At 50.4% G+C, this 23362-nt stretch overlaps 1 protein-coding gene across 15 annotated transcripts; it reads right to left on the reverse strand.

Moving 5' to 3' along the window:
• Positions 1-216: 216 nt before the first annotated feature.
• Positions 217-22811, reverse strand: ARHGEF10L (Rho guanine nucleotide exchange factor 10 like). Of its 15 annotated transcripts, none has more exons than XM_052692150.1 (29): positions 22715-22811; positions 16656-16920; positions 16533-16560; positions 15627-15715; positions 15387-15470; positions 15056-15201; positions 14526-14642; positions 13671-13779; positions 13017-13109; positions 12098-12204; positions 11877-11954; positions 11615-11794; positions 11349-11465; positions 11163-11255; positions 10783-10956; positions 9955-10100; positions 9278-9292; positions 8907-9091; positions 8693-8808; positions 8213-8340; positions 8007-8107; positions 7104-7225; positions 6795-6881; positions 6485-6714; positions 6161-6315; positions 4615-4760; positions 2718-2892; positions 1385-1507; positions 217-1312 (listed from the first exon to the last, which is right to left on the reverse strand). In XM_052692150.1, exons 2-29 carry the CDS (start codon positions 16870-16872, stop codon positions 828-830), a joined length of 3846 nt encoding a protein of 1281 aa, XP_052548110.1. In that variant the 5' UTR covers positions 16873-16920; positions 22715-22811; the 3' UTR covers positions 217-827. The 15 variants fall into 15 exon arrangements, with proteins under 15 accessions (XP_052548110.1, XP_052548112.1, XP_052548107.1 ...); XM_052692152.1 differs by lacking the exon at positions 22715-22811 and adding an exon at positions 21810-22006; XM_052692147.1 differs by lacking the exon at positions 22715-22811 and adding an exon at positions 21737-22006.
• Between the last annotated feature and the right edge of the window lie 551 nt (positions 22812-23362).

Genomic DNA, 23362 nt, shown 5'->3' on the forward strand with positions numbered 1-23362 from the left:
AGAGGTCTTTTCCAACCTGAATTATTCTATCCCCTCTGTCCATTATCCCCTCCATCCCACACCGTTTCTAGGGAGAAAAAGGCAATTTTAAGGCTGCTTCTTAGCATGAGGGTCATATCAACTCGTTGGGATACTGTTGACAAAGATGGAGAAAGAGCTGCAATGGAAAGAAAACATCTGCACAAACAGGTTACAAAGTATTGCAAAGAAACATGCTGATTCCTATGGGATTTATTTCCAGGCTGAATTTCACCCAAAATTTCCTGTACTCCAGAAACAGCTCTTATGCTCCAATCGGAAGTCCCCAAACCAGCTCCCAAAACACTGCATTATGTAACCCCAAATCCTCACTTCATAGTCAAAAAGGGCTATTTCAGCAAAACCCCGTTTCAGCACAGCCAGTATCCAATGAGTGCTCACACCTCTTCTTTATTTCTGCATCTCCAAGTGCCCCAATATATACAGATTCCTTCTTTATACAGCTCATAATATACACCTTATTTATATATATATTTATAGATATCCACACGCAGACACACAAATGCCTTCAAGCACAGCCCCAGCGCCTCCAAAGCCTGCAAGGAGGTCATTGCTTTCCATGTTTAAAAACTCCCCTCTCCCAGCATGCAAACTGGGGTGTTTTTTTGGGGGGAGGGAGGGGAGTCAAAAATGACAATTTTTATGGTGATTTTCCTTTCGTTATTTTTTTCCTCATTTCTCCTTTAAAAAAAAAAAAATAATGGGGTGGTGCACTCACCAATGCGACCGCCCCATGGCAGCGTGCAGGGTGGCTTTGAGGTAGGCGCCGCGCGGGCATCCCCCGGCTGCTATAGCATCAGCGGGAGCTGCCAGATGAGCAGGGTGCTGTCAGCATCACCGCCCCGGCGCTGCGGCTCAGAGTTGAAGTTACGGTACCCTCTGCCCCCTGAAATGATGGCGACAGAGGAGATCTCCTTGCGGGGAGCATCGCGGGCACAGGGCCGGCTCCGGACCCACACATCGGGGTCATCGGCCATCTCGTAGATGGAGCCATCTTCTTCCGTGTGCTCTGGGGTCACAGTCCCAACCGGAGCATCCCGCACTGACAGCAGCTGCCCAGGGAGGTGGGAGGTGGAACGGAGGCGGTACTGCAACAGGATCCCTTTTTTCCTCATTTCCCGCGGTGGGGGTCCATCCAGCTCTGGGGGTTTCTCTTCCCCACCTTCTTCTTCCTCTTGGTCTCCTTTCAGCACATCGGGGGCCAACGTGCTCAGTGCCACGGCCAAGAAGTCCACGGGGCCACCGTGCCCATTGAGGGACACCATGCCTTTTCCTGCGCAAAACAGGGATTTGAATAACAAAGAGCCCAAATGTCATCTTACGAGGAAATTTTTGGGGTGCTCACCAGTGATTTTGGGGATGCCCTCCAATCGGGGCACAGGCAGCAGAACAATGATGCCCTGGTCGGTGCCAACCCACAGCAAGCCCTGACAGATGAGCAGGCTGGTGACACGGACGTGTCTTTGCCCTGAAAAAAGGGAAAAGAGGGAGAGAAGAGGCTTGCAGCAGCACTGTCCCTTCAAAGTGGATAACCGCCATCGCAAAATCAAGCATCATCCATGCATGAAGATCTCTGCATGGGGAAAAAAGCATGAAAATATCAATAAATAAAGGAAAAAAAGAAAGCAAGAGGAGCAGAGAGAAGTGAGGCTTCTAATGGCACATGAATAATTTATCACAGGGACTTCACGCTGCAGCGTCACACTCAGTGGAGCAATATATCTGTGGAGATGTAACTCCAGTTCTTGGCAAGAGCTTTATTAATGGGCTGTCTGGTTAAAAAGGATGAGGGAGCACAAGTTCAAAAATGCATTAATACCCAATGCTCACTTGCCCAGGAAGAAAAGGAAGCGATAAATATTTTAATATGCCCTAAAAAAAAAAAAAAAAAAAAAGCAACTTACATGAGTAGCACGCATATAACTAATTATGCAATTACAACATTTTGTAGCTGGAACAAGTGGGAGGCAACCTTGCAAGCCCAGGGCTGAGCCTTGTCTTTTCCTTGGCACATCAGAGCAGCTAAGAGCCAAAGAGGTAGAAAGAGAGGGCATGAGGTAGAGGTGTGCATGAGCAAAAAGTCCTGCAAGGGTGCAAATATAGGTACATGGATGCAAAGATGGGGCACATTCATGCATGCACAGATGCACACAGATATAATTAAGGATGGGGTACATGGAAACACTTGGGAGCAAAGATGGATGCAAGGATGGGGTGCACAGATGCAGTGCACAGATGCGTGTAGTAGGAGTAGGAGTGAGATGCATGGATGGCATGTATTGATGCACAAATATGCATGAATGGGATGCACAAGTGTGAAGAGTAAATGCATGAATAGGTGTACAAGTGCCAAGACTGGATGCATGGATGAAGGGCTCCCAGCTTTCCAGCAAAGCTCGGCCTTGCTAAAACCCTACTCAGACCTGCCTAAGCCCATCGTAAAGCTCCTGCAGCCTAAAAACACCCCTCTCCCTCAGAATGCTAGCTTTTTTCCCTAGAGCTCTCAAGTCTTCAGAGTGATGCTCCCAGCTCCATCCCTGCAACCCTATTGCGGGAGGTCACAAGACAAAGCTCAAACCTTTCCAGCAGATAAACTCACAGCACAATTTCTCTGCAAAGCAAGGCACCTGGAGGATAGATATCCCAGGTTTTTCATTCACTGGGATGAGGAGCCCCACCTGGGAGGACAAAGGTAGTCCTGGTAGCAATGTTGATCTCCTGCAGGTGCTCCAGTGTCTCGGTGTGGAAGAGGCGAATAGAGGAACCAGAGGAAAACGCCATCCAGACACCACTGCCTGCCTTGATCATGTGTGTCACGCTGGCCTCTGTGTCCGGATGAGCCTCAAAGGTTTGCTGCCCAGAGGGAGGAATCAAGATGAAGTCAAAATAAAGAAGAAATCTCAATAAAAGGCTGCTTAGCTGGACTCTCTAGAGGCTGCTGTAGGGCTGCAGACTCATATTGGGATGGCAGGAGGTGGGATAGAGGTCCTGGCCTTCCTCACCAGCTTCGCTTTTAGCAGACACCAAACTCAGCCCCTCACCAATCTCCTCTTGGCTCTGTAGGGGCAACAATTCAGCCTTTCCCACCACTCTTTCCCAGTTCTCTTTACAGGACTTTTTGCTGGACCGAGGTGCGTCTTTCAACCTTACACCAAGGTGGAACAACACCTTCCTGCCTTTCTCCTGCACCAAAAGCCAGCAAGCAAAGACTCAGCACCTGCACAGGACCTGCTTAGGGTTTGGTGGTTCATGGTGACTTCTGAACGAGAGGCACAGAAAACAGAATTATCCTCCTCTGACATATTCCAACACAACCAAAACCCCAACCAACACCACGTTTACCTGTTTTCTACACATTTTCCACCTCTCCCTGCTGCAGTAAACCCTCACGAACCCTAAATATCACACTGAAGAGCATTGGATTTATGGATCTGAACCCACATTCATGAAACAAACTCCCTGAGAATCTCCCAAGCAGCAGATTAGGCATAAAAACTCGAATTAGCATCGTAAGCAGGTTGGGAATGGCTCGAGTCTGCAGATACGGGATGCTCTGGAGGAAAATAGGCTGTGGTAGTATGACAGTGCTGAGAAAAGGGGAAGTTTAGGGGTTAACATGATGGAGGAACCTGCTAGGAGCAGGAGTGTGGCTGCAGCACGCATTGTGCATGCTTCTACAGGCACTCATTTGCTGCTTAACTGCAAGTCCAGGGTCTTGCTGCAATGCAGCTCCCGCTTTCCACAGTGCAGCAATGAGCCCACAGTGCAGTTTGTTGGTGAGCAGCATGCAGGATTGAATCACCACCATGCACCCACTTCAACGTGACTTCCCTTGTGGGTTTGAAATTTTGCTTTTAAAAGAAAAGGAGCAGCAACAGAGCCCTGTCTGGAGAGCATTAGTGTGGTGCAGCATCCCAGCATTCTTGCACAAAGCAGAGGTGGATGAAGATTATTAGGACATCTCCCCCTTTCTCCCATCCAGTGTGGGATTTATTCCCTAGGGCTACATTCCCAATCTGCTATTTATGGACCTGAGTTTGCAGAGCTGCTCTTAAACAGGACACGTGCAACTTCCCATAGGGAATCCAACCCAACTCAGACAAGCAGAGAGCAGCAATTGGAGCTGTAACCCGCTGCTGCATGCTATCAACCTGCATTGAGTCCCAGGCCCCATTCCATCCTCCCCATAGAGATGCTCAGTGCCACTGGGTATGGCATCACCCAGACTGTGCCTCCCTCTTTTTCTCCCATGTTTTTCCTCTGCGAGAATTCCCAGCTGGCTCCTGTCATAAATAAGATCAGAGACAGAAAACTAATACAGTCCCCTGATGCATTATTCATCCTCGGCACTCATTTTAGGATGGATTTACGACAGCTAATACATGCAAACTAAGTTTAGGTATGAAATCTGAAAATTAAAGGTAAGAAAGGTTTTTTTGTCATTGTTTTTTTTGTTTGTTTGTCTGTTTGTTTAAATAGAGATGACTACTCAACATCCCTGCTCACATAGCTACAGGAAAACTGTCCCAAAAGGGGCACAGGGGGTGGTGGTGATGCTGGGTTCTCCTGAGGTACCTGAGCACAGAGGGTGGAGGCATCAAGGACGGTGACCTGGTTGGCACAGCTGGCCCATAGGGTCTCATCCAGCATCAAGAGCGCTCGCACAGGGCTGGTGCCCACAGGCAGGCAGGTAGGCTGCTCAGTCAGGTCCCACAGCCCCACTAGAGCAGAACACAGAGACCAAGACTCAAAATCAGGGGGAAAAAATAGATATTTTCACATAAGCAGCAAGTGCAAAGAAATGCTAGCACTGAGCTTCCTTACTGCACAAATGCGTCCCCTTTGGGTGCTGGGGTCACCTCCTGCAGCCTCAAATCTCAATACCATCACTGGGAACACAGGTCTGAGCTCTGCCCCAATCCCAAAGAAGTCACATAAGCAGCAGTCAAGCCTGGGACAAGAGGTCTCCCTTCCATCATTTGCATGAAAAATAAAGGATGGGGCAGTGTGCACAGGCAAGACTCCCCCACTTTGCAGCACCCAGAGCTGGGGATCCTTTGCTGCTATGCAATCATCCCCTGGCAGCTGCACATAGCCACAGCTGCACAGCCACCTGCAATGCTTGGGCACAGGAACTGTTGTTGTCCCCTCCCCCCCCCCCCCCCCACCACCACCTTGTTTGTTTTGTTTTTCGTTTGTTTTGACTCCTAAACTGCTACTCCAGAGTTCATTCATCTGGGGCCAAACTGAATTGTCTCAGTGAAAGAGAACCAATCTGGGTTCCCATGAACTCACCACAACCAATGGGTAACTGCCTTGCTTTCAAATGGGCAATCTATTTCCACTGCAATTTTAAAACCACATACTCAGGATCCAAGAATTTAAAGAGCCCTGAGGCTGTCACAGTTCTGCTCCCAGCAGCAGGACTTTGCTACCAAGCAAAGCGTGCTGTAGGTGGGCTCTACTCACTGCTATTTCAGGAAACCTTTGCTCTAATGAAGTCACACAGCAAATTTGCAGAAGGTAGGGAGAAGATATTAAAAAAGAAAAAACACAACCCTGCTAGCAGCTTTTTGCCTTTCACATGCATTTGTGCAATGAAGGGGAAATCAAATTCACGCTATTCACTAGCTTGCACACTTGTTAAGTGAGAAAGTGGGGTGCAAAGGTGCTTATATACACACTATAAGCAGCTTTGGTGCTACTTGCTGCAGGTTGTGAGCTAACAAGTTCGGTTTTTTTCCCCAGATCAGAGTGCTATTTGAGGCCCTTTTCTACCCTCTAGTGATGAAGCGGAGAAAAACAGCAGGGAAATGACTCCCAAGAAGTCCTCAGATACCACCCTCAAAGCAAAATCTCTGCTGCTGCATCTCCCCCTTGTTGGCCACTGAGACCACACTACAGGGCCCAAATTGAGCCCTATTCGTTATGCCAATGCAAGATGCCATCTCCCACCAGGAGAGTTTTTGCAACCCTGAGTTTTGCTCAGGGTTGCAAAACAGGATGAAATAGTGCAAAAATGGTGCTTCCAGCACTATTTTAGCAACCAGCACACTCAATACATCCCACTCCCCATTCCTGGAGCGTCACAGCAAAGCACGAACAGGGTTGCTCTCCTCACCATTGTTCCTCGGGTATGCGGCCACTGTCCCATCCTGCAGCCCTGCAAACAGGTGCTCAGAGCTGTGCTTCAGGCAGAGGACTGGCTGCATGCCAGGGCTCTTGCAGGTCAGCAGGCACTGCGTCCCCGTGTCCACGCTGCTGTACACTGCGATGCTAATGGGAAAAATGCAAGAGCAGGAAGAGCAAGAGGTGCTGGCGGTCATTGCTTCAAAATTTTGGTGCAGAGCTCCTTCGCAGTAATTGCATACAGAAGAGGGTTGCAGGAGCAGTGGATGCACAATCGCACACCCCCACATATGCACAACTGCACACTGGTGCTCACCTGCCGTCCCTCAGTCCCAAGCAAACAGTGGGATGCAGAGTTGCAGAGGGCTGCTCAGCACCTGCCCGGGGCTCTTCAGTCCCCTCTGTGTCCCCCTCAGCTGCCTCGGGGATGTACTCCATACACAGCACTGGCGATGCCACTGGGAAGGATTTTACCGTCCGTGGCACTGAGCGATTGAGGGAGAAGATCTCCACTTGTCCCCCTGCACCTGCCTGGCCACCCCCAACCTGTGGGGATCACAACAAGTTTTAACATCTTGAGGGTGGAAATAACCCAAACCTAATGTTTTTTGACCCAGTTTGCTCACCCAGAGGTAGCCCTGCGGCAATGAGGTGCTGACAGCAGAGAAACCCAACAGTGAGGATTGCACAGGGTTGTGCACTGCAGCGCTGAGCTGTAGGAGACACATGCATTTACCCCACACATGCCCCAAAAATCAAAACCTGACTGCAGTCCAAGCTTGTATTTCTTCCATTTGTCCCCGAGACTGTATCAATTTCTGACAAGCAACATGGTCACCCCCTCCCAACCTGTCCACCACGGGATTTCAGTCTATTACCACCAAAAAGGGAGCAGGAGGGGAAAGAGCTATATGGCAGATGAACAATGCTTTTACCTGCAGATCGAGGGCTTTGGAGGAAAAGGCAGGCATGTGGCAGGAAAGAATGGGGCACCAGAAGGGAGCTTTGCTCTTCTTGTCTTCATCGGGACAGAGCCAGCCCGGCTGGTTCTCCTCCCCTGTGGTGAGCAGAGTAGATTAAAGACAGCCCCAAAATAAGCATGATTGGGTGCAGCAAGAGATGCAACATCACCCACCCCAACACCAGCCTTTGGGATGCCGCAAGAAGCCACATCCACTGTGCACATCCCAGCATCTTCTCCAGCTCTTGCCCAAGCAACCACATTAAGCAGCATCAACACCCCCTACTCACTCACCCCCACAAACCATGACAAATATGGAAGGAAAAACCTAATGCATTTCTTCACATCAGGTTTTAATGTGTTTTCATTTCAAACTCATGGATACAGGATTATCCCCCAGGCAACACAGATTAAAAACAACATAAACTGCTCAAAACGAGGGAATCAAAAATCATTTGAAATTGTGTTTGAGTGCTTGGATTCCCCCTGGGCTGGAATAATTTTTCTGCCATTAAACTTTTTTTTTTTTTTTTTTTCTCTGCAGTGATTCATGGTGTTAAATAGGAAGAGAGACATGGAGGTATCAGGAGGAAGGACTCTTCCCTTATTATTTGCCCTATTTCATTAGGAAACAGAACAAAGACGGCAACAAAGACAGCATATGACCATATCACCAAGCATCCCAGAGACACCACTCAAAAGCACTGAAACAAAACATTTTGAGGAAGGAAACGCCATTTCCCCCTTCCAACCAAATGCTTCTTCCAGCACCTTCATCCCACCTCGTACCCTGCTCCCACTCATTCATCAGGATGCAACCCCTTCTCTGTCCCCAGATTTTGTTTTTAGAAGCAATATCACTCCAACAGGTACTCACGCAGCCCAATCTTGGCCAGGTGAAGGCAATTGACCCAGGAGATCTTGCTCAGAGGATTTGGAGTGATGAAGACCACCATGACACTGATGGGGCGGCCAGACCTGTACGGAAAAGTCAGTAGGTTGCCTTCATCCTTCTCCTCCTCCTCTCTGCAGCGGAGGTAGCATTAGGGAAAGCCCCATCTATTCCCAGAATTGGGAACCCACTTGTCCGGCTTGCCAGGCAGCAGGAGACGGAGGCGACACTTGTTGGCAGAGTGGATCTCTTCCTCCTTCACCTTCATCATCCTCTGCAGGGCCAAGCACCAGTCTTGGGCCACTGTCATGTTCAGGTTCTGAAGGAGAGAGAGGAATGGTGGAAATACCTCCAGAAGCCCAAATCCCCAGGATCCATCTGCAAGTCAGCTGAGGAGCTCAGGAACCAACCACCCACCCACCCAACAAACCACTGAATGACCTGGGTTGTGAGGGACCTTAAAGGTCATCCAGTTCTAGCAAGATCATTTAAGGAGGAGCGACAGATATCCATGGGGCTAGCACAGAGCATTCAAACGAGCCCCCTGCAGCTCCTCAAGTCAAGTCTTAGCAGGTTCTCTCCTAAAACAGCAAGAGATGCGCCCCCAGAATGGCAGTGCTTGTGTCCCCCAAAAAGGTGGGAGCTGTACCAAAGAGCTGGCATTTTGGTACCTGGTAGGTGCCATGCAGCGTGCTGATGAGCAAGGTGATCTGTTCCACCACTGCCAGGTCCTTCTGTAGGTCCTGCAGCTCCTGGAAAAGCCGCGGTGGCCCCAGGTAGACTTTATCTTGGGAGAAAAAAAAAGAAAAAGGGAGAAATGCAGGATTGGAAGTAACGTTGCCCATACACCCCAAAAAATCATGTGGCCTGGGGCCAGGTGCTCACTGTGCGAGGCCGGCCCAGTGGGTGCATGCTTCTTGGCACCAGCGTTGTGGATGACCACATTGTCCTTGTCGTAGGCACTGCTCTCCTGCCCCACTTCCACCACCTGCACCTGCGGGAGGGCCGTGCTCCACTTCACCACATATTTGGGGCCCAGTGGTACCAGGCTACTAATTTCCAGCTGGCCTCTGCCAAGGGAGGATGTGAAATAGCAAATCAATCGGCAGCTGGTGTTGCTAGTCCTGCAAACCCCACTGGATCCCCCTGCAAAAAGCAGATGGTGAGCACAGCTTGCAAAACCATGACGTGCACTGGCACATGCCTTCACCCCCATACACAGGGCACAAACACAGCAAGCCACGCTTAATGCCTACCTTGGGTTCACTGGCCTGGATAGGGGGGGAAAACGTTAATAAAAATGCATTACTAGGGGCAAGAAGAGGGTTTATCCATTACCCTTAGCAGCACCAATCCACAAGACTCGAAAACCCAGGGAGCTCCCATAGGATCATTGCACAGATGCTCAACACAAGGATTTGAGGGCAAAATAGCCCCAAATTTGGGCTTCCTCCTCCAAAGCTAGGCTAAGCAGTTTGGGGGTGCATAATCATCAAATATACAATTAGCAGAGTGGCGTGGCTAGGCTGGTATTTCACAGGTCGTACATCTAGAAGGATTATCACAGTGGAAAGAGATAATCAACAATAAATGAAAATCCTCACCCATATCCTAGGCTCACAGAAGAACAATCCAAAGGGAGGGATCTCCAGAAAGAGACCCTTCCTCAGTGGCAGTCAGCCCTTAAATGGGGTCTGAGAGGTGCAGCCAGGCTCCACCCCTTCTGATCACACAGCTGAATCACCTTCACCTGTGTGCCTGCAGCTGACTCAGTGCTTGCCTCAGGTGATCAGAGGTTCAGGCTGTGATTCAACTGTTCCTATACACAGGGCAAGGCTAGCAAAACCCTTTAAGCCCAAAATAAAAGTGGGGAAGGGGAGAGGTTGCTGATGGGATCACTTTCGCTAAGTGGCTTGGGGCTGCTGGCACGTACTTGAAGTTGATGTTGGCACAGACCAACATGTCACTGAGGAGGAAAACCTTCCGCTCCTTGGACTTGATGAGCTGCCCCCGGTCGCCGTACACCGTCTCTGTCAGCGTCTCACAGAGCAGGAGCTGCCGCTGCCCTGAGTTCAGCAGCTGCAGGAGGATACAGCAGGAAAGGGGTTCAGCCCCAGAGCTCGTGTGGTTCTTGCCCTGCAATTTGGGCTGCATTGGGTTTGTGCAATGATTCTCCCTTTCCTAGGGGCATGCACAGCTCCAAGCTCTGCAGAAATGCCTGCGCAAAATGCTCACTGTACAACAGATGCGCACAACACCCCAGTGCAACGCCTGGGCAAAATGTTCCAGCTTTGCACAGCACAGACCCTTTGCACCACAGTGCAACCTCTTTGCATGTGAATTCCACTCTGCCAAGAGCAAAGAGTCCTCAACATGACCCTTCTGCAGCCCCCTTTGGGATTTGTTTTGTCCTCTGTCCCTAAATGCTGGACCCTGGGCCAGGCTGCAGAGGCCACCACGTGCTCCTAGCACAGCCCAGGATGTGTTGCAATAGTTTGGTGCAGGGTTTTCCACCAACGGTTGCAAAATCAAGCAGATGGATAGAGGGGAGGAGACTACAGATGAAAATTTCCTGAGTCGCAGACTTATTTTTTGCTTTTGCTAAATGCTATTGTGAAAACAAGAGCTCGGCTTCCCCAAAAGGGGAGCCCCAAACTTCACCACTTCTGCAAACACCAATGAAAGGGGATAGCTGCAAACCCAGCCCCTAAAACTCCCATTGCAAGGGAATGGGGAAGATGAGCGAGGCTGAAACACGCACCTTACTGAGGCTGCTGCGGTCACTGATGCTTTTGCTGAGCTGCTGGATCTCAGCCACCTGGTCAGCCACACGTTTCTGCTCATTGAGCTTCTCAGCCAATGTCTCCAGCTCAGTGAGAGCCAGCTGGAGGGACAGGCGGTCCGCATGGCCCTTGGGGGTGTTCTTCAGCATGTCCTGGGGAGGAGAGACAATCATCAGCACAGTGTCACCAGCTTCAACAAGCTGCGATGGAGGAAAACCCCCTGCTGGGATAGCGGAAGTCCCAAAGGCGCTTCCACAAGCCCCAAGCAGGCTGCCAACCCCAAAACAAGCCCATTGCTGAGCCACCCTGAAGTATTGTGCCTGCCAAAGTGGGGTGCAAAGCATGGCGTCACCGATACCTGTAGGAGAAGGATGAACTGGGGGAACCTCTGGATAGGTTTCACCATCAGCCCATAAAGCGTCACGCGATCGGTGCTGGCCATCTGCCGCTTCTACTGGGAGTAAAGTTAAAATTAAAAAAGGGGAGGGGTTCATCCAAAATGGTGACCAGCAGCTGCATGTGCCCACATTTGGGACCCACGGACCTTAAGGAAGTCAAGGAAGGCAGGTTTGGTGAGACAAGCCTTCTTGATAAGGGACATGGCAGTGGTGAAGTTGTTGACATAGTCACTGTAGACATCCAGCACCATTGACTTGGAGAACTTCGTGAAAGGGAAGAAGGGCAGGATTAGTGCGGTGAGGCACCCTAAAATGGGGCTATGGGTGCTTATGCTGGGAGTGCCCAGGGAGGTTGCATCACTTCAATCCTCCAACCCCATTGCTGGGAAGGGGCACTCAACTCTCCTCCTACCGAGGCCACAAAGAGGTCCCCAATCTTCTCAGCAGAGTCCCACTCAGCCACACGGGAGGAGAGGGCGATCTGGAACATGGAGTGGCACTGCAGAATCTCCTTCAGGCGGAAAAACACCACCTGGCATTTCCTGGCGCTCAGCACTTTGGGCTCCATCTCCATCAGCGGGTTCCTGTAATCCTACAGTAAGCAGCAGAACATCAGCATCCCCCAAACCCCTCCAACACTCCTAAAAACACTCTCCCAAAGGTGGGTTCCCCACCTGCAGGATGCGCTTCAGGGATTCCACATAGCTGCGCTCACTCTGCACGATGGAGCTCAGGATGTGTCGCCGCACCACCTGCAAATAAATGGGGAAGGGGAAAACAAACCCCATGCAGAAGTGACCCCAGTTACACTGCTTTGTGCTCACTCACTTGTAAAATTATTATTATTTTGAGATGCTCAAAGGGAAGGTGAAGAAGGTGCCCATCCAGCACCCACCTGCTGGGGGCTGAGCCCTGTGGGCATGGGGCCAAGTTCGGGCGGTGGGTGCTTCACGTCGGAGACGGTGACCTCCAGGAAACCTGTGTCCTCCTCCTCTGAATCTCCTACCACCAAAAAGCAAAACAAAATAAACTTATTTCACGTTTTTCTTGCAAGCTTCTTGGTGCTGAGCACACCCCCACTCTAGAAGGGGGCATGCTGTGATGCTCCAGGGGCTCTGACAAGGTTTACGGCTGCCGGCACCGCCTGTCTCAAGCACTGCAGCTGTCACCAGACACCAGCATGAGTCAGGGCTCTGTGAGCTGAGGTGCTGTCAGATCCCAGTGGGAAGGGGCCAAATCCTCCCCAGAAAGCATCCCAGATTAGGGAACCCCCTCTGTTTCCTTCCTTCAAGAATGGCTCTGATCACAGAGAGGCACAAAAAAGCAGCAACTCAAAGCAAAATGCAGAGCAAAAGCACAACACAAACCTCCTGGCATCCAATCCTGCCTTACCTGAGGCCGAAGCAACTGAGGAAGAGGAGGGTGAGCGGATCACGGTGTCATGGGGCAGGGACAGCTTTCTCTTCCACATGCTGCAGCCGCCGGCCCCACTACGGCCGCCCCAGCCCCCAGCACCCCGCTCCCATCCCTGTGCATATAAATAACCAGAGGGGAGGGCGCTGCCGCCCGGGTGACCTTTTTCCTTCCCTAATTTAGGAAGGGAGGATCCCAATGCGTTGCTGGTGGCTCCAAGGGGCCACGCTGGGTGCTTCCTCCCCATTAAAACCAGCATTGCACATGGGATGCTTGGAGCATCCTTCTGGCCAAAATCCCACCCCGGGACACTATCCCACAGACTGACAGCAGGGCATGGCACACGCAGCAGATCCCCAGTGGCCCCAATGGATCCAGAGGGCCACCTAGCAGGATCCTACCTCGTCCGCAATGCTCCAGTGAGCCCCTTGAGATGCCAGGAGTGGGTGGTAGCTTTTCCGCCTCCTTCACCCTTCTCCTACGCTCCCCATCCCCTATGGGGTATGAATCATATTTTGGACACCCCAAAACATTGCATTTTCCTTCTTTTGGCTGGAAAATGGGGCTGCTTCTTATCTTATGGGGAGAGCACAAGGTGCCACCAAAACTAAATAGAGATGTGGGACTATCTTCAGGGAAAGGATCTGTTCAAACCCCAAGTGGTGCACCAGCCCCAAACCTCCCCCTGTAGCACTGATGGGATAGATCAAGAAAACTGCAGAACACCTCAAATCTCACAAGAAGTTCATCATTTCCTACATTGCTCAAATGCTGGTGTTGCCCTGAAATGTATGCAAATAGGACACCCACGGGCTGGATGCTTTAGGAAGGACAAGGAGGGGGCTGATCAGAAAAAGCAAAGGGGAAAATGAATTAAAAACCATGAAATGCAGAAGGTAAGTTGGAGAAAGAACAAGATAGATTCCAAATGGATATGGCTCAGTGAGCATGAAGGTGATGGGTCAGCAGTTGGAGTGATTGATCTCAGAGGTCTTTTCCAACCTTAATGATTCTAGATAGATTAATATAAGCTTGGAAGGGGACACCCCACTCACCTGGCACTTCCTTACGGTGCAGGAAGGTCACCTTCCTCATCACTGCAATCTTGGTCTTCTCCAGCCCATCCTTGGTGCCACTTTTGGCCGCCTTCATCAGTTGAGTCATCTGAGCAAAAGGGGTTGGGATGCTCAAGGTCACACAGCACTGCGTCCCCCCCACAATGCCTTGGGGACATCACACACCCCCATTCCTCCCTAGGAAGGCTGAGACTGATGGGGAAGCTGAGGAAGAGGAGGGGGCTGAGCACCCAAGGGGCCACCTCCATCTCCTTTGTGGGGACACAGTGATGTGCCAGCTTGCGTGCAATGCAGCAAAGCATGAGCATGCAGCCAAAGCCAAGAAAGGGAGGGAAGCATGATGAGTGTACTGCAGCAGGATTTTGTGAGTAGGACCATAAAGGACGTTCACCCTTAGCTTTGCACCTGGACTTGTAGTAGTTTTAGTGCAAACTGAGACAATCCCAGCGTAAACCAGCTGCAAACCACCAACCTGAATGCTCTGAGGCAGGGAAAGGCTTTGCAATAAGTTTCTCTCCCACTCCCAATAATCTCCTTCCCAACCCTGTAGGGGTTAAACCTTCTCCGCTCCACTTAGCACACCTGAACCTCGCTCTGTCCAAACGCCCCTTGAAAAATAAAAACCCAAACAGTTGATGGGGGGGCTGATCAGTGACATAACTACCGGAGGGATGCAGATGGGATGGGGGAGGTGATAGCGACGGATGACCCCACGCCTCCAACCATCATCAGGCAAAATGGGCTGAACTGAGCACGGGTGCACTCATATCCTTACAGAGAGGCTTTTTTCTCCCCTCAGGGAAATTCAGGGAAGGGATCGAGGAGGGACAGTACCTTCCAATCATACTTCTGCTTCAGCTCCTGCATGTCTTTCCCCCCAACTCTTAAAGCCAGGATGTCCCTCTTAGTCCTGGCGTATGTCTCCTTTAGTCTATTCAGGTCTGGAGAAAGCTGAGCCACAAGCAAACCAGGCAGGAGGAGAAGGTAGAGGATGCAGAGAAGGCAGAGAAGAGAGATTCAGGTGAGGAGCCAAACAATAAAAAAAAAAAAAAAAAAAAAAAAAAAAAAAAAAAAAAAAAGAGAAGCCATGAAATCGTTCCAAAGCAGCACAATACGGGTAGTGGGTTCCCATAATCTGGCAGGGAAGGGGAGTGAGCAGGGAGCAGCAGCCATGCGTTGAGATGCAAAAGGGAAAATAAAAAAGGGGAAGGAAAAGGAAGAATAGAGAAATCAAATCCAAAAGCAGCGCTATGCTGATTGTGCATCATGTGAGAACATGTGGAGAGTAAGCCCTGAGACACGTCCGGTAAACTTGTGAGAAAAAAAAAAAAATCGATAAATGAGAATAATTAACAGAGCCTCACCTTGGGCTGGAAGGCGGCCCGGTGCTTGGCTGGCTCAGCCTCTGGCTTGCTCTCCTCACCCGACTCCTCGCTGTAGCTCTCAAACTCGCTGGAGCTCCAGCCCAGCTCCTCACCGCGCTGCACGTCCTCGTAGATCAGGCTGCGCCCTGTTAGACAAAATCCTGCTTTTCCCTGTGGACTTGTAACCCCATCATCCCAGCTGCTTTTCTGCTGTTTTTTCCCTTTTTGGACCCTTGTAGCAGTACAGGATGTGGATTTTGCTTCCTCAGTTTGCCCATCTGTGAAATGGGTGCACAGCCCCAACAAGAAGAGGGCCTGAGGCTGTTCCTACCATCCTGGTTGGCGTCGAGGTTCTCACAGGGGACGTCGTCATAAATCACATCGTCCTCTGCCGCCGTGAACTCAAAGCGATCACCTTGAGAGAGGGAAAAACAGGGAAACAGCCCCAGAAATCCCCATCAGGACTCAAAAATCCAGCTAGGGTGCGGAAACTGTTCCCCAATCCCACAGCCAGGCTGGGATGTGGGGTTAGAGCTGTGTTCTCCCCCTCACCCCAGGTGTTTTAACCCACCCTGCTGGCCGCTTTTCCTCTTCCACGTCTGGGTTTTGATGTCATGGGGATCCTCACAGGCTTCCCCATTGCTCACCCGCTCTGGCAGCCTGTAGGGAAGGCAAAGACACCATCAGTGCAAAACCCCAAGAGCGTCAAAAGGAGCTTGCACAAGTCCCCACTGTGCATGCATGCCCCAAACCCCACCACTCCACAACACGAGGGGCTCACCCCCATTTGGCAAAATTAAGCCCCCACCTCACCCAGGGTGCAGACTCAGCTGCAACCTATGGAGGAAGTTTTGCACCTCCAGAAAAGCTGACGTGTTAAAGACATGAGGTCAATGCCTCTGGCTTTCCGGCTGAACTGCAAACTGCAAAAGCAGGGAGTCCCCTCAGGGAGGGATGCAGCTCAATACAAAGGAAGAAAAAAAGTACAAACAAAATGCAGTGCTTTGCAGAAAGCCTGCTGCTCTAGGGCTTGGAGACCCTGTTGTTAGGGCTGGCCCAGAAAAAAACAAAACAAAACACACAGGGTTGATGCACAAGTGTCAAAAAAAGGCTTTTTTTTTTTTTTTTTTAAATCTTTGTTCTACACAAAGCTAAAGATGAAGAGAAAGATGCTCCAGTGAAGCTGGACTTGGTTTCCCCACTTTGCTGCATCCTGTACCTGCCTCTCGCTGTCAGATTTGTATCTTCCCCCTATGTGCCTGTGTGAAAACCCACCTCAGGTACCCTGAAATCCCCCTGCAACACTCCCCAAATTCTTGTGTGCTTCAACCTCAGATCCCACACCCCCAGTCCTTTTATAAGCAGCAATGAAGCAATGGAAATAAAATAGAAAAACTGAAGCACAGCACCAGGCTGGGACATGCTAAGGAAGGGGGTGACCTCCAAAATCGCATTTTCTCCCCAGAACCACACATACCCTTCCTGGGTATCCGGCACCAGCCCCTCTGTAGGGTAAAAAAGCAAAGAGAAATCAGGTTAGTGGCTGAGCTCATGAGCCTGGCCAGCCAAAGCGGACACTTGGGAAACAATGGGACCTCACCGGTGCTGCAGCTGGTGGCACGGTGCCTGCGAGGAGGGGCCTGAAGCACTGCACCCCTGCTTGGCTCAGTGGCTGAATCTTCGTCCTCCTCCTCGTCACTGTCCTCGAAGTCAAAGGCTTCACCCAGGTCCTCCTCACCAGGGGGAAGCTCGCTGGGGGGCTGCGAAGCAAGGACAGTACCTACTGTGGGGCAGGGGGGCAGCTGGGATGAAGCCATGGCACAGGGGGTCCACACTCTCCACCTGGGCCCTTCCCTGAGCCTTTCCTGCAGGAAAGGAAAGGAAAAATGGATTCAGAAGATAGAGCAACCTCATATTCATCCCTTGGACATCCCCCAGGACCCTACAGTGAATCAGATCCTGCTCCAGTGCTGCAAAACCTTGCAAGGAAGCAGAAACAATGCTCTCAGGTGCACAGCAAGATTGCATCACCAGATCAATCTTACGCATGCATATGGCCAACCTGACCCATGCATGGCCAAGTTCCGTCCCCTCCCAGCTTCAGGTATTCATCCTGAAGGACTGAGCCATGCTCAGGGAGTGGGAAGAGCCAAACATCCTCCGTGCGATCAATGGTTCGTCTGCTCCAGTAACACGAGATGCCCCAAAAGGTCACCAGGAGGAAGTGGAAGGGCAGGGCAGAATCCTGAGACCAAGGGAGGGTGCAATGGGAGAGAAATCACAACAGGGCAAAATATGTCCCAAAAGCTGCAAAGACCCAAATGGGTCCCCAAGACCTGCAAAGAACAAAAGAGATCCCAAAGCCCACAAAAACCCAAGTGGGTCCCAAAAGCTGCCACTACCCAGTGAACAACAGATACCACCACCATGCTGCAAGCTACTCAGTTTTGCATTTCACCTGCAAAAAGAGCTGCAAAACCTTTTGCAAACAGCAGTAGCAAATCCTCCCCGTGTGCACAAGTGCCCTATGCAACCCCAAGCCCTGGACTGCACATCTATGGGTGCTGTGGGAATGGGAAGCATGGCCCAATCCCACTGCAATACCCCAAAAAGCATCAAGCTGGCCTTTTCCCCCCTTTACGAGTTCATATCACCCCATTGGGGATGAGAAGCTCCAAGTTTATCCCTATGGACACAAATCAAGACTCAATAGAAAATACACCCCCAAAAGAAGTGCCTCACAAAAAAAAAAAAAGGATTAAAAAGCCACCTGGACACCAGAAAAAGATGCTCCGGGAACAGCTCTGCTTGTATCCTGGGTCCAGCACACGAATGCTTCTTGCTTTCAGGGAGGAGGATGGCAATGTGATGCTCAGCCCAGGTCTGATCCCACTATAAGGTCAGTTACTGTTTTGACAGTTGACATAAGCTCCCATCAGCCCATGTGTCCCACGGACGGTTATTTTCCCATTGCTATCATTGGGCTCCAGCCCAACCATGAAGTTTAATTGCATCTCTGTAAGATGAAATTACAGCGCTGCTCCTACCCATGCTCTCAATAAGGCATCTTGCTGAGAAAATACATCCAGATAGGATAGGACAAGAGGAGAAACCCAGTGTAATATTGGGATGATATCTCAGAAAAATGGATTTAAAGCCACTCGAATGTGCCAGCCCCGTCTCCCTCCCAACCGGGGGAAATAAATAAAGATGGATCTAAATAAAGCCACAAACGCAGGGCCAGCTGCTAAAGGCAGCATCCTCCTCCGGGCACTGGCACCCAGCCTCGGTATTTTTAGTTCTGTGCCCGAGCGACAGGTCCCAGCTGGTGGGGCGGCTGCCAGCCCAGGACACGGCCCCAAAGCCCTTCGTGGAGAAAAGCAGGCAAAAGGGGGCCTCCACCCCACAGGTTCCCAATTCCTGCCAATACAAATGGGTCAGTGCATGGCTTGAGTTCTAGGTGACAGCACTGGCAAAAGGATGTCCAGGTGCAGACCTTGAGATCCCAAACGCAGCTCTCTGAGCAAACACACAGAACGGCAGCAGGCAGTGCTCCAGCCCCAGCCCATAAATCACCCATAAAAATGGGTGTAGGCAGCAATAAGGATCCGCCGCTGCTTCCTCATCCACCTCCTTATTGCTTCCTCCTGCCCGTGGGACGCATGCCTGCGTTCCCACTACCACCTCTGGGCTGCCTTTGGGAAACTGAGCTTTGCTCCACCCCGAAAAATAGAGGTGGAAGTTGGAAAACCGGGAGTATTTTCATGGAGAGCATCACCCACATCTCGTGTTAAAATATTAACGTTATAATACAATGTCAGATGGGGATCTCAACAGTAGGCGCAAGCAGAGTTTGCTTTAAGCACCAGTTGGGTCTAAGAAAATATGTAGCGTTGGATATAACATGGAGGTGCCTGTCTCAGCTGCACTTTGAGAACCAGTTGGGCCCATGCACTTAAAGGCCACATGTAGAAATCCTCACACTTCCAGAGTGAGGTGGAGAGACAGAAGGGCCTCTAAGCGATTCTAAAACTTCCATTTAGGAATGAGTGCAACAGGGAAGAGTTGCCCTGTGCTTTCCAAGTACTCAAATCTGGGATCTTGGCACCAAGCATTAGTGATGACAGCCAGAAAGGGATGTTGAGTGAGTATTGTGGGTGAAACAAGGCAGAAAGAGGCATTTTATCCCCCAGATTATCACTCTGAGGTTTTCTGCACCCAAAATTCAACCAAATGAAAATTCAGAATTCAACACTCTTTTCCCTTTTCTTATCAGCTCACTGTTACCAAAAGGCTTTGGTGGATGGGAAAAAGATGGGAAAAATGTTTGCATTTCTGCTGCAGAGTGGCTCTTTTGGGGGTACACATCCCGCTGCTGTGTTTCCAGGCAGAACCCACAGCCTCAGCACTGTGCTGTTCCCAATTTCCTTTTTATTTTGCTTTTCAGTATCTCTGATCAACCGGAAAATTCATTCCTTGGCCACCACACACCATGAGAAGTGCAAATGCAACACAAAAAACAACCCCCAAAAAAAATCTCCAAACAAAAAAAAAAAAAAAAAAAAAAAGTGAAAATCAGAATTATGATGCTTAAAAAGACATTAAAAAAAAAAAACCACAAAGCAGAAAATGTTTTTGCTTTTTTTTTTTTTTTTTTTAACATAAGAGCATTCCCAAAATCAGAGCTGAAGATGACAACAAATTTGAGTCCCCAGCTGCCTTCATTTCTCCCCCACGTAGAGCTGCTTTGCCAACATACATCCCAGCACATCATAAGAAGCCTTTTTTTCTGCCCTATTTTTCCTCTTTTTTTCCTGTTTCCCCCAATATTTTGGGCAAATCTTGCTCTGCACACCCAACAGGCTGACCAAAACAAAGCTCAGAAATAAAACACACCTCCATCTCCTTTGCAAACTTTGTGTCTCTGCAGCATACACCACACCATGCCCTCCAGTGCAACTCCCCCCTCCAAAAAAAAACCCCAAATCACAAACAGGGAAAAGTGCAATTAGCATCAAGCGTTGTATTTGCTGACCTTAGCAAAGCATGCATTAATGTAATCACTGAGGAATATTATATATAAAGGAGAAGCCCTTCTTGTTGTCAAAAAAAAAAAACCCGAAAAACATCACAAACAGCTTTGGAGCTGCTCAAAAGCCTACAGAAATTTGGGGCGTTTTCTTCCAAATCCGCAGGAAAAAAATAAACTAGAAAACAATGCAGGCATGCGTGGGTGCAAACCCTGCAATTCAATTGCGCCACCAAAGCAACACAGCTCCAGGAGTTGGTGCTCAGCACCCCAATGCTATGCTTACATGTAGGGGGGCTGCAAGCATTGCACAACTTACAAACAGTGCAGAAAACAGGGAGGATTAGGACAGAAATGGGTGCAGGAATGGCACTGTGCAGCAGCAACAAGGGCCAACGCTCAGCATCCTCCTCCTCCTCCCACCCTCCCTATTCTCAATCCTATACATCTATATGCAATAACAATAAATAAATAGAAAGGGAAAGCTTTTTCCTGCAGCAAACCCCAACTGCTTGCAAAAGGAGAGTAGGTACGAGGCTACCTCCTGCCTACAGAAGGGCCACCACACTTCAATAAATTTAAGATTATGGGTACATGGGGCCACATAAGCGCAAGTACACATAGAGAGGGAATGGAAAGAGGGGGGAAGGGGAGAGGGCTGTGCTGACCTGGGAAGGCCGTGTCTCCTCTGCCTTTGTGTCCACATCGGCCAAGCAGGATGGCAGCGAGGGCAGCAGCAGGCGGTGGGGGCCCTAAGGCTGCCCACACCCCCTCCAGCCCCATAGAAAGGTCCCCATGGCTGGGCTGGGGGCTCCCAGCTGGGGCCACAGGCAGGCGGCGCTGGGGCTGGCGGAGCTGGGAGTGCTGGGCAGCGAGGGATGCCGGGATTTGGGCAGTTTTCCCCCCCCCTTTCCCTTCTCTTTTCCCAAAGCATCGCTGATTTACACCCTTGCTGCTACCAATCCAGTCTGGATATGGTCCCCCTTGCCCCCCCGCCCCCCTCCAAACTGACTTTTAACCCTTTTGCATGCTGCAGCCCTGTTAACCCTCTCGCTGCTGAGCATATCATTTGTGCAAAAAGAGCTCCCAGTCTAGCCTGGAGCAAAACTGGGAGCGCAGGGGAGGTTACAGAGTGTGTCCCCAAATTTCTAAGAGAAAAGTATTTTCTCATCGAATTTCTTACCCCTAAACCATTTGCTGCAGATTGCAGCCCCCAAAATGCAGCTGCTATCCACATGAAGTGCACCACAATCCTATTTTGAGGGTATTTTCCCCAAAGCTGCAATGTGGTGCCATGTGCAGGATTTGCAGCCTCATCTCTTTCCCATTCCCAGGGCAGCTGCTGGTTTCTGGCCCCAGGCAGAGGAGAATAGTCCTTCCCCCCCCCATCTCAAGAACATTACAGACGGAATGTTTGGGAGCAGACAGCAATGCCTCCTGACCCCAATCAAACACTGCAAAATCACTGCCAACCCACTCTCACACCCATTGGCCCAGCAAATCTCGGCACCAAACTCACCACACATCTCACCCTAACAACCCCCCCCCCCATCCCCCAAACAACATACAGACCAAACCCAGTAAGTCAAAGCAACGCAAAGGCCACCCCATGCACACATGCATTTAATGCTACAAATTTCCCCCAACCTCACCTGTTTCATCAGCACTGGGGCTGTGTTTTCCCAGCACAGGAAAGCCCCCCCCCGGCACACCCCGCCGCCACACCTCTGCACAACGCCTCTTTGAAAACGCAGGCGGTGGCTGCAAGGCCGGTCCCAGCCCCAACCGGATGGACAAGCCCAGCAAAAAATATATAATCACTACCCGTGCCCTTTGGGTGACTCAAGAGAACCAAAAACATCTTTTCCTGCAGGTAATGGCATTGCTGCTTGCTGCCTTGCACCCACGGAGCATATGTGGGAACAAGAGCAGTGCAGCAGAGAGGACTTTGGCCCCAACAGGTCTGTTTTCTCAGGGCTGGGTAACAGCAACCGAGCTGCCACAATGCAAATTCAAGTTAATTTTTCTTGGTTTTTTTCATATGTGGAAAATAATCATTAACAGTGAATCGTAAGCTTCTGAGCTTCTCCAGAGGTCATCCCAAAAGCTTCACAGCAAGGACTGAAAGCCTTCCTGCTGGGCACCCAAAAGAGCTCTGCAAAAGCTGCAATGAAGACAGAAGTTGGCAAAGTGGTCCCCAAATGCCAAAACTTTTGCAGGCTGTTTGCACGCCTTTGCATCTACCAAATGCACTGCACACACCTACGGTGCAATGCATGCATCTACAAAACGCATAGCGCACATAGCATCCAGCAGTGGTCACAGTGAAATTGTAAGGGATGTTTTGCACCCACAAAGCTCTGTGCAATGCTGAATGCATAGCTGGACAGAACCACAGGTGCTGATGCAACGAGGCAGCATGGTCACGCGAGTGCACCTGAATATGTCCCAACACTATACACATAGCAGTGGGGAACTGCACGTAGAGGAGCAAAAGAAGAAAGAGAAAAAAAAAACCAACAAAGCAACACCTAGAGAGGAGAAAGCAAAAGGTCAGGGGGAATACAGAAGAGCAGAGCCATGCTGCACAGCTAGAGCATGCTCCTGCCCAACCATAGGGCTTTGCTTACCTAATCCTTTCTGCCAAGGGGCATTCTGCAAAGATGCAATGGTCGTAGAGAACTTCAAGCAGCCAGGAAAGGGCTTGCAGGAAAACTGAGCGAGCAAGCTGATTGCTGTGGTGGGCAGCACTTAAATGAGCTGTGCTCCTCAGTGCTGACTGAGTACACCTGGTGTGATTCTGTGGCACCTATCCCTTGCAAGGCCTGCAGTGGGGAGCAGCTGCAAGAAATTGTCGTGCACAACCGAAGCATGCACAACAAAAACAATGTAGAATGAAAACTGTGCACAGATAAAATTAGCAAACTCTTCACAACCGAACCCTGTGCAGTCAAACTCATGCACAACAAAAACCACGCAAGGGGGATGGAGCTGGCGCAGGAATGCCTTTTGCTGGCATTCCCCTGCGGGATTCAGAGACCCAACCACCCCATGGCATCACCCCGTGACCCCTTCCTGCTGCACCATGCTGGGCCGGGTGTGCAAAGCAAACCTTGCACCTCAAAAGGCTGCCACCCCCCAGCCCATGCTCACTGCCCATTTCCTCACTGCAAACCCCACTGCCACTCAAAGTTCTGCTGCTGCTGCACGTGATGCAAACAACCCCATGTCACTAGAAATGCAGATTATGCCTACGGTGGGTTTATTTTTTTGAGCAA

The sequence above is a fragment of the Tympanuchus pallidicinctus genome, unplaced genomic scaffold, assembly GCF_026119805.1.
Source record: "Tympanuchus pallidicinctus isolate F22 unplaced genomic scaffold, pur_lepc_1.0 scaffold29, whole genome shotgun sequence".
Lineage (NCBI taxonomy): Eukaryota > Metazoa > Chordata > Aves > Galliformes > Phasianidae > Tympanuchus > Tympanuchus pallidicinctus.

Excerpts from the sequence above, each read along its gene's own strand:
- ARHGEF10L (XM_052692147.1), bottom strand. Across the intron at positions 11,955-12,097 it reads CAGGGCTCAGCCCCCAGCAG|GTGGTGCGGCGACACATCCT; the intron begins GTGGGTGCTGGA and ends ATTTATTTGCAG. Across the intron at positions 6,316-6,484 it reads TTGGGACTGAGGGACGGCAG|CATCGCAGTGTACAGCAGCG; the intron begins GTGAGCACCAGT and ends TTTTCCCATTAG.